General features: G+C 34.4%; 2 protein-coding genes across 2 annotated transcripts; one reads left to right on the top strand and one right to left on the bottom strand.

Moving 5' to 3' along the window:
* The first annotated feature begins 1,773 nt into the window (after positions 1–1,773).
* LOC132605183 (tetraspanin-3-like) lies at positions 1,774–5,004 on the top strand. The gene is made up of 2 exons (XM_060318406.1): positions 1,774–2,442; positions 4,513–5,004. Exons 1-2 carry the CDS (start codon positions 1,927–1,929, stop codon positions 4,855–4,857), a joined length of 861 nt encoding a protein of 286 aa, XP_060174389.1. The 5' UTR covers positions 1,774–1,926; the 3' UTR covers positions 4,858–5,004.
* Positions 5,005–5,134: 130 nt separating this feature from the next.
* On the bottom strand, positions 5,135–9,378 carry LOC132605194 (tRNA-splicing endonuclease subunit Sen2-1-like). The gene is made up of 2 exons (XM_060318413.1): positions 9,118–9,378; positions 5,135–6,046 (listed from the first exon to the last, which is right to left on the bottom strand). The coding sequence occupies exon 2, from the start codon at positions 5,989–5,991 to the stop codon at positions 5,266–5,268; it is 726 nt and encodes a 241-aa protein (XP_060174396.1). The 5' UTR covers positions 5,992–6,046; positions 9,118–9,378; the 3' UTR covers positions 5,135–5,265.
* Positions 9,379–11,136: the final 1,758 nt, after the last annotated feature.

The following is an 11,136-nucleotide window of genomic DNA, read 5'->3' as shown; positions in this document are numbered from 1 at the left end:
CATAATCTCCTTTTGTTTAATTTTTAATTTCATTTATATGCACTAGCATAGATTTTTATATCTTTTCAACCATTATATCGATTACAGTAATGGATGAGTGATTTTATTAAAAAAATTAATGCAAAAACAATGTCCCTACTTATTGATTATACGTAAAAATGTTAAATAGAGAAAATTGATTAAAATACAGCAGCAACATATGTTCAATGAGAGTGGGAGTTTGGGGTGGGAGGAGAGGGGGTGGGGGGGGGGGGGTAGAGATAAATGAGGTTATTTATCCTTTTAATTAATTTTAAGAATATAATAGGATAAATAAATAATATAGTGATACACAAAATATTCATAAATTTAAGAAATTGAATAATTGTTAACAATAGAGTAAAATTAAAATTCACGAGTAAGAAAAATTATATTAACGAGGAGAACACTCGATAGGTAAATTAAGCCAAATGATAAGATAATACAAACTTATATTAATAATTTTAAATAATGAACAATGTAATAAAAAAAAATATGAAACATAAAAGTTATTTGATAATTATATAATTCGTTATCTTTGTTTTCATATAGGTTTGGTCACTAGGGAGTGGTGTTGGGGGCATAATTTTGATGGAGAAATAATATAGTGGTTGAATTTTTTTAAGACAATATGATCAAATATTCTCAAACAAAAAATATATCAAATTATGATATGATGTAGCAATTTAAAATGATTAAAAATAATTTTTTTAATATTATCTGCGCATCGCGCCGATACTACTACTAATTTTCTATTAAATAAATGAAGAGACAGAGAGATAGAGAGGGGAATATTCTAGAAAAAACAAAATTTCATCCTAGTCCTTACGTATAACATGTAGCCTCTCTCTTTTGAACCTAAAAATAAAAGAAAAAGAGCAAACTACCATCTCCTTTTTTTTGTGGTATAAATTACTAGTAGAAAGACATGTTAGTAAGACTTCAAAAAGATTATCGACAAACAATCACCATCTAGATGCCTGTATATTGTATATATCTTTTGAATAGTCTTGACTTAGTGTGAAAATATAAAGTCAACTAAAAAATAATCACCAAGCAATTGCTAATAGTAAGTTGAGCTAGACATCCGAGAAATGGCAACCGACATGCTAAAACTAGTTAGATCATACTAATAGTGGCAAAATTATTTGCACGGTATATAAGTTAAACCCTAATTTTGAACTATCTTTTCAGAATAATGCTAGTTAAATGTCGGCCATAGATTTTGGTTTCAAGATTTTAAATAATACTTTGGAGATTACTTCAACTTTAAACTTGAAATATAGAATTAATTAAATCAGATTTTAGAAGTATTTTCAATTATTCACTTACAAAACATCAGCTTTCTTTTCTCCAAACAATTTCTTCTTCGAAATACATTTTATTACTTAACCTTTAACTATTACAGTACTATTTTCAATATCTCAATCAAATCACGTCTAAACGCCTGCTAAGTTTTTACTGTAGAAATCCTTTTTCGTCCAACTTCTTCTTCTTATTATTATATAAATAATTTACTTTTGCAGCATGGCTAAAAAAGTAATTAGCGCATAAAAATATCCTCTACCAAAACAAAACAAGAAATACAAATATCCCACTCAAATGCGCCAAATCAATGCAGGTACTAGGTACTAGGTAGGATGCTGACAAATTAAGAGGGTAGTTATGTCACTTCCTCACACTTAGCACTTTGCTCCCCATGACTTAATTAGGAAATACCCTCCTCTTGTCCTCTTTCAACAACCTCCACCATTATAAGTAAAGACTTCTTTTTCTTGTTTCATAACTGTCAATATCAAAATTCCAAGAACCCAAAAAAGTTCAAATACAAGAAACCCAAAAAAAATAAAAACCAAAGGGAAAGTACTCTTTAGGGAGAAAAAAAAAAAAAAAAGAGAGCTTTACATCATGAGAAGTAGCAACCAATTAATAGGTCTAGTGAATTTCTTCACATTTCTTGCATCAATACCAATCTTGGGTGGTGGAATATGGCTAAGTAGCAGAGCAAACAACACAGACTGCTTGAAATTCCTTCAATGGCCCTTAATAGTTATTGGGGTTTCAATTATGGTTGTTTCTTTAGCTGGTTTTGCTGGTGCTTGTTATAGGAACACTTTCCTTATGTACCTTTACCTTTGGGCTATGTTCTTTATCATTGCTGCTTTAATAGGCTTCGTTATCTTTGCTTATGCTGTCACTGATAAAGGGTCGGGTCGACCCGTTATGAACCGGGTCTACTTGGAGTACCACTTGCAAGATTACTCTGGGTGGCTCGAAGAAAGGGTAACAAGTCAGAGTTATTGGTCAAAAATCAGTTCTTGTATTAGGGATTCTCATGTTTGTGGTAAGATGAGAAGGACTTATAATAATGGAATTCCAGAGACTGTTCAGATGTTTAATGCTAGAAAGCTTAGTCCTCTCGAGGTAAGTGTCAAAAAGGCCTTCTATTTTGTGCTTATTTTCCCCCTGTTTTATGGGTATATGATTGATTCTAACATGAATAATGTTTTGTTTTGCTCCTAATGATGGTCTTTTTGTCAAAAGAATGCAGTTTTTTTCTTTTGAAAATAATTTCTTTCACCAAATTATATACTATGAAACATGATTACCCTGTAGAAAAGTGATTCCATATTTATGCTGATGGAAACAACTAGTTCTCACTGAAATAGCTGAGTTGCCCACAAGTTAATCTAGGCACTATGGTTCAAAAAACAAGCATAACTAGTAAACTACATAGGATTGCAGGTACATTTTTTTATAATTGTGGCATTCGTGTCAACTTGTGTGGGCTTCAATAATTTCCGAGCATGTGCTACTTTCCAACAGCACATGTACCGGAAACACTATGCACCAAGACTTAGACAGATGAAAAAAAATCACGTAGTGTCTTTATCTCCATCTGAGCCTGAGATTTCATAGTTCTCATTCCATTTCATTAACCACGAAGGCATAGGATTGCATGTAAATCTGTTTTTAGGGAATTGACATTGATGCCCCAACTAATCGATTATGTTAACATTTTCCATGTGTAGATTACAGGTAAGTGACTTGTGAGTTGCCAACAGATACCTCTTGTCAATTTCCAACCTACCAACAAGGAAATAAAGCCAAAAGAGAAAGAAAATAGAGGGAAAGAGAGAAAAGCAACCTACTTTAATTGATAAGAGTTTAGTACTGTATGATTTTTCTACTGATAAACCGTGACCACATGAATAATCATGTATATAAAATATTGAAATAATTAGCTTGCTCAGTGACAAACAAATAGTGGGACCATTAGAATTAACATTCTCTGAGGGTTTTATTTTCCTGTTGGCTTTTCAATGTGATTAGGGTTAGCCAATTTTTTTATTCTTTATTTATACAGTGACGAGACATTTTACCAACTTTTCTATTGTTGTCTAATGAATGTTTCCACAATTTTAAAAGTAGATATTTTTTGCTGAAATAAAGTGGTGCTTTTGACCTGTGGCAAAATGCATGTTTTATGAATTTGGAATCTGGATGTTAGCTACTTTGGACTCATCCTGATTTTATTCATTTTGCTTTACTTCTGTTGGTGGAATATCCTCTTTTCAAGTGGTCCAAGGTAAAATAAAAACAAAAGACAAATTTTTCTTGTTTATATGTCACTTATAAGGGCTCGTTTGGTTGGAAACAACTTATCTCGGGATAACTAATCCCGGGATTAGTTATTCCACCCTCAAGGTGGGATAAAAAACACTATAATCCCGGGATAATTAATCCCGGGATTAGTTATCCCGAGTTTTTTTCCCAAACTAAACGTGGGATAAGGCGGCACTAATTTTTATCCCAGGACTATTTTTGCTTATCCATCGTACCAAACGAACCCTAAGAGTTGTACAACTAAATATTTTCCTGATGTAACATCGATTAACATGTCAAAAAGAGAAATTGTATATGTCGGCAATCTTAATTTGCAAGTGGTACAATTTGTTTGGTGTAAATATCGGTCGGATGAGTTTTTACTGTTGCCAAAGGGATATTGGTTTTGAAAGCACTCATTGCTTCAATCACTGCCTAATGTTAAATGGTCTTAAAGCATCCATCATTACTAAAAAAGAAAATAGTGTTTACAAGGTTGATGTTGATGTGAATGACTATAGTATCTGGTTAGAAAAGATGGAAGCCTAACTTTTCCAGCAAGCTCCAATAATTAGGGGCCCCACTTATTGATATCTCACATATATGCAGTTAGTAGAGCAAGAGAGGCTATGTGTGCTAGATATGTAAAGCATCTAACACTTTAAATCTGTCTCTGTGAACTTCGCAAAATGTAACCAGTCCTAAACCTGGGTAAAGGAGGAGAGTAGTAGTAGTGGTAGAGTTGACAACGGCAATAAAAATAGTCTATCGTGATGAATCGTTTGATCTAAATAGAACGGGATGAATGCATGAGACCATATATCCGACCACAACTACAAAATAAAGTTACTAAAAGACGATCTTTCTGACAAAAATCATGATATGCAGTCTGGTTGCTGCAAACCCCCTACAGAATGTGGCTACACTTACCTGAACGAGACAGTGTGGAACACAGGAACAGGGAGTGTAGGAGGTGACCCTGATTGTGCTAGATGGAGCAGTTATCAAGAGCAGCTCTGCTATAGCTGCAACTCTTGCAAAGCTGGTGTTCTGGCTAGTCTGAAAAAGAGTTGGAGGAAAGTGTCTATCATCAACATTGTCATATTGGTCATTCTTGTGATTATGTATATGGTTGCAATAGCAGCCTTTAGGCACAACAAAAAGAACGATAACGATGAGCATTATGGAGAAACCAGGATGGAGAAATCTCGACCTAGCAGGTTACACTTTTAAGAGCGTCCTCATGACAAAACAGTAAAGCTTGAAATGTCATTTCTATCTTATTAGAACAATATGCCCCCTCCCCCCCAAGAAAATTGACTATAAATCTTGTATGAGTTGTTCTGTATATTTTTTTAATTAATTGTCCAAATCTTTTTATGCCTGGGTTCTCTTAGAACTGGTTTTGAGACAGGTTAGTTCTTTCCCGATGAAGCAACTTGCTATAAGTGGTAGACGTTCATAGAAGCTTGATGGGCATAAATTCAGCCCAAAATGCCTACAAGAGATAGGGAATTAAACGCTGTTTACAGAGTATTAATAGTTATACAGAGTACTAATTGTAGTGCTTTTAAGTCACAATACAATTGCTAAACTAGTACAAGATAAAGTAGGAATTAATCTTGAACCAGTCAATCTACCTTACACTTGGGTTGGGTTTAACTTTTTCTCACGGCCTTGCTCTGGACTCCATCTTGTGATTGTTCTCTCTTCAACAACATAATTATCTAAGCACGATGGAGAAGCTGCACAACTTTGTTGTTGCTCAATATCGAGAATTAATAATGTCTTCGCCACACTACCACAAAGACGAAGAGTGCAGTGGAAGTCAGACCAAACCCTCAAGCGACCATTTGCATTACCATCTTGCGCTGATAAAACGAGCACAGCATATTCAGAATGTACCAAAGCAGGATGATGACGATAGGCAACAAAGTCTACTCCATACTGAGAGCCTGATCTAACCACCCAGTTTTTACTTCTAAGGTGAGAAAAAGCTTTGAACAGGATAGGAAATTTTTCTTTCCTGGATGTCATATGCTTCCATAACTCATCGCTGTTCAGTTCTGTGTCATTGTGGTCAACAATCTTAATGCATTTTAGAGAATATTGAAGGTAAAAAGCTTCTTCCACGGAAAGCTGAAACCATTGCTCATTCTTTTCTGATGTTACCTTAGGCCTACCAAAACATGCACGATTGAGGACGTCAGTTAGTTCTGCATCTGCTTTAAGAAGCACACTCATACCAGATAGCAATCCTCGAGAATTTGAGCTGATCAGAGAAGATTGGAGCTGGCTGACTATCTCTGAAATGGGATCTGCAAGAGCTTTAACTTCTGCCCCTTTTCCTTTCCACCTCGGCCCCATTATTCACGTTCACAACAAAAAAGGAGATCTAAGTTCACGATATCCCGATTTATACCTGTTTGGGTACCGGAAAAAATGTAATGAACCAGTTACATGGCTATACAACACATGATCATTAGAAAAATCGACACCAGTTATAAAATTTCAAAATTTTATAAAGTAAATTGCATTTTGCAACAGTAGACATTATGCCTATGAAGTCTTCCCTAACTTTGCTAAATTTAAAGGATTAAGAGCAAGAAAAATCTTACAGTAATATAGAATTCATGAAATGCTGTGTCTTATCATGTCCAACATACTTAAATATATGAAATGGTTGTTGCAAAGTCATGCTGTTAATACACTTTGTCATACAAGCATTGGCAGCAGTGAAATAGTAAAACAACTGAAACGACCCAAATAAAGAATTAATCAAGCAGAGATTCCCCTCTGAAAGAAAGCAATCATATTGCACATTCAATTCAGAAAAAGTAGCAGCTAAAGAACTCAGCCCTCCATAAGCGCAGATGGAGATCTTCAAGGAATATATTAAAAATCAATTAAATGGGGGCTACCAAGAGGGAGATCACAGCAAAGAAACTACTGAAAGTTTTATGGCTACAATCACTTGCACCCAATTTTGAAGGGCTTAACGTCTGTTCATTTATGTTAAGTATGAAAATAATCCATGAGCGTGAGAGTACACTGTTGAGACCTAAGTGTAGGAGGATAAAACACACACTTGTAGCACTGGCTGAACCACCCAAAAATCAAAATAAGGTTCAGACTTACTAACATCCATCCTCATGTAGCTAAATAGCACAAATATAGCCATGCAAAAATTAATGGTTAAACAACAGATGATGAAGACTATGACCACCACCACCAACAACAACAAGCCCAGTATAATCCCACCATGTGGGGTCTGGGGAGGTAGAGTATACGCAGACCTAACCCCCACCTTGAAAGGTAGGGCGGCTGTTTTCAAAAGACCCTCAGCTCAAGAGAGGAAAACAAGACAAAAGGTCAGATAGGGCCAAGCATATCGAAAACAATATGAAAACAAGGAACAACAAATGCGAGAAAGTCATGGTAAAACAGTCCGAAAAGAAAGGAGCATTAACTACTATAGATAAATAAGATAATCAAAGTACAACGACCCAACAAATATAAGCAGCAATCAAATGCAGAATTCAAATGGCAATAAACGAACGAGCAAAATTACAACTACTATGGTGAAAGGATAAGCCACCTAGCTTTCTATCCTAATCTGAGTTCTCCACAACCTCCTATCTAAGGTCATGTCTTCGGTGAGCTGAAACTGTGCCATATCCTGTCTAATCACCTCTCCCCAATACTTCTTCGGCCTCCCTTTACCTCTCCTGAAACCGTCCATAGCCAACCTTTCACACCTCCGCACTGGAGCATCTGTGTCTCTCCTCTTCACATGCCCAAACCATCTCAGCCTCGCTTCCCTCATCTTGTCCTCCACCGATGCCACTCCCACTTTGTCCCGGATATCTTCATTCCTAATTCTATCCCTCCTAGTGTGCCCACACATCCACCGCAGCATTCGCATTTCTGCGACTTTCATCTTCTGAACGTGAAAGTTCTTGACTGGCCAACACTCCGCCCCGTACAATAAAGTCGGTCTAACCACCACTTTGTAGAACTTGCCTTTAAGTTTTGGTGGCACTTTCTTGTCACACAGCACTCCGGAGGCGAGCCTCCATTTCATCCACCCTGCACCAATACGATGTGAAACATCATCGTCGATATCCCCATCTCCCTGTATAATAGACCCAAGATACTTGAAACTTCCTTTTTTTTGAATGGCCTGGGTACCAAGCCTCACTTACTCGTCAGCCTCACGCGGTACGCCACTGAACTTGCACTCCAAGTATTTTATCTTAGTCCTACTCAATTTAAATCCTTTAGACTCCAACGTCTGTCTCCAGCCCTCCAGCTTATCGTTAACTCCGTTGCGAGTCTCGTCAATCAGAATTATGTCATCCGCGAATAACATACACCAAGGCACCTCACCTTATATTTGTCGCGTCAATTCATCAATCACCAAGGCGAATAGAAACGGGCTAAGAGCTGATCCCTGATGCGACCCCATCAGAACAGGGAATTGCTCCTAGTCTCCTCCTACCGTCCTTATCTTGGTCTTAACTCCATCATACATGTCCTTTATCGCTCTAATGTACACCACAGGTACACCTTTAGCCTCCAAGCATCTCCATAGGACCTCTCTTGGCACTTTGTCGTAGGCCTTTTCTAGGTCAATGAATACCATGTGCAAGTCCCTCTTCCGCTTCCTATACTGCTCCACCAATCTCCTTACAATATGAATGACCATTATATGAAAAAGAAAAAAAAAATCTTTAATAGAATCGCTTGTCCTTTGCGTATTACCTGATGATTTCACGGTTTATTTTTCCAGCTAAGTCCTTCAAATTTTCAAATGAGACACAACAAGAATCTGGTCATTTTCCAACTAATGTATAATTTTTTTATGTAACCATTTGAAATGTCACAGCAAAGTGAGATCCACCTAAAAGATAATCAAGCAGATTCTAGATTTGGAGTCATTATCAAAACATGTCCATCAACAGCCCACTGAATCCAGTGTCAAACAAATAAAACATCTTCTCCTTCATTCCCTGCCACATGCACTTCCTCAAATATCAACTTGCAGAATACTTCCAACTCTCAAATGCTGAGCAATATTTCAACTTTATAATAGGGACATAGATCATGTACTATGAAGATCCTTTGACAATTCGGCGAATCTTAGTTCACAATCCGGGAACAGTGATTTTTAAAGATGTAACGCACAAACCGAGTGACTTTGCTCCATAGTTTCCTTAACTTGAGTGACCATTTGAGAAATTTACTCGATCCTTTGCCATTTGTGTTTGAATTTATCATTTGTACTAGTAAAAGGATGTACATTAACAAACAGAACCCTTTGGATAAAAACAAGTATGGAAGAAGAATTTAAAGATTATCCATAAAACTTAGAGATGATAGACAGAATCTCGACATAGTAAAGGCAACATCATTCAACTGAGCAAAAACTCAAAACACCTTGTAGGCACATACATCAATCAAAAACTTGAGGATATTGAGAAGTAAAATTACCTTCCTATGACAGCATCAAACGCATGGCTTCAAGTACAGTTAGCTTTCAATTTGGCATGCCGTTCTTGGATTTCCAGAACTAACTTGAATACACTGCATACTCAAAACGAAAGGGAAAATCAATATAATTTGAAGTTGATTTGGACTGTATGTTTGAATCTGACTAAATTTAACTTGCCTCCCTCAACTTTTTCAGTTCGATTCTTGACTGAATGGAACAAGCCTGGTTGAACTCAAAGTTGAAAAGAAGGGAAAAGGTCATATTTACCCCTTTACTATTGAAGAAAAGTTTAATATTGCCCTTGGTTTTACTATCCTTCTCATATATCCTCAACTAGATGGCCGCACGGGTCCAACACTTTGGACTATAGTGTATTTATGTATATGTAGTTGTGTTTAGATAATGATAATATATATATAGACTATGTTCAAAATACGATTAATATAACATTGTAGTTTGTGCTCCGTATCTAAAACTTTATTTTATTCGTGTTTGCTACGAAAATTTATTAATACTTTTTAAAAGAGAAGACTTGTTTAAAAAGAAACTATTTTTCTCTCTTTGAGATAAAATAATAGCAATATTTAAGCATCAGTTGATACTTTCAATTTTAATTCGATTAATTTAACGGTGTAAAATACTTATTATTTTTTATCAAATTTTGATTTAGATTATTCTAATTCAAATTATTAAATTAATTTTACATGTTTAAAACGAAACAAAGTAGAAATTGATTTTTTCCTTATTCTAAAGAGTCCATCATTATTGATTTAATTGTTTGATTTTCTAAGCATTTGTTTTTTAACATTGTTTGTTTTATTAATATGGGATTCATATTTTTTTTTAATATTGCTTGATTCTGTTAATATGGGGTCCACTTTTTTTTTTCCCGTGAGTTTGGATGTGGTCAGTTTCACTTTTTTTTCTTCCTTTTTTTTTAAAGGGACAACGGACGATGAAGCATGGGTCTAAACCCATGCTTTATATAGTTTTTTATTTTTTTATTTTTATTTTTTATATTGTTTGGTGTCGTTTAGTATGGGGCCCACCCTTTTGGACATTATTAGTTTGCATTATTTTTATGTATATATATATATATATATATATATATATATATATATATATATATATATATATATATATATATATATATATATATATATATATATATATATATATATATATATATATATACACTATGTTCAAAACACGATTGATATAACATTGTAATTTGTGTTCCGTATCTAAAACTTTATTATATTAGTGTTTGCTAAGAATACAAAGTCTGCACTTTTTTTTTTTGACATTGTTTATTTTTTTAATATGGGATTCACTTTTATATATATATATATATATATATATATATATATATATATATATTGCTTGATTTTGTCAATATGGGATACTATGTTCAAAACACGATTAATATAACATTGTAGTTTGTGCTCCGTATTTAAAACTTTATTATATTAGTGTTTGCTACAAATACGCATGGTGTTTAATATGGGGCCCACAATTATTTTCACATTTATTAGAGTAAGGAAAAAATGAAAAAGTAATTAAATTCTATCTTATTTTAATATATAAGTATTTTAAGTATGTTACTGTACAATAATTTTATTTGCTCCCACTAATGGATTGATACGCACGTGGTAATGAATCCATCATTATTGACTTAATGAGATACTTTGGAAATTACATGAATATTGTTTGATTTTTTAATATGGGGTGCACTTTTTTTTTTGGACATTTTTTAATATGGGGTGCACTTTTTTTTTTGGACATTATTAATATGGGGTGCACTTATTATTTATATATATATATATATATATACTATGTTCAAAACACGTTTAATATAACATTATAGTTTGTACTCCGTATCTAAAACTTTATTATATTAGTGCTTACTACGAATACGAAGTCTTTTTTGACATTATTTTTTTTGAATATGGGGTTCAATTTTTTTTTTTTTATATTGCTTGATTTTGTTAATACGGGGTCCACTTTTTTTACCGTGA

The sequence above is a fragment of the Lycium barbarum genome, chromosome 1 (assembly GCF_019175385.1).
Source record: "Lycium barbarum isolate Lr01 chromosome 1, ASM1917538v2, whole genome shotgun sequence".
Classification (NCBI taxonomy): domain Eukaryota; kingdom Viridiplantae; phylum Streptophyta; class Magnoliopsida; order Solanales; family Solanaceae; genus Lycium; species Lycium barbarum.
The sequence above is the reverse complement of the archived record's forward strand: the minus strand, read 5'-3'. Positions and strand labels throughout refer to the sequence as shown.

What these genes read in the sequence shown, in the direction of transcription:
- LOC132605194 (XM_060318413.1), bottom strand. Translation starts at nt 5,991, where the DNA reads ATGGGGCCGAGGTGGAAAGGAAAAGGGGCAGAAGTTAAAGCTCTTGCA.
- LOC132605183 (XM_060318406.1), top strand. Translation starts at nt 1,927, where the DNA reads ATGAGAAGTAGCAACCAATTAATAGGTCTAGTGAATTTCTTCACATTT. An exon ending in GAAAGCTTAGTCCTCTCGAG is followed by an intron (nt 2,443 to 4,512) that starts GTAAGTGTCAAA and finishes CATGATATGCAG; the next exon opens with TCTGGTTGCTGCAAACCCCC.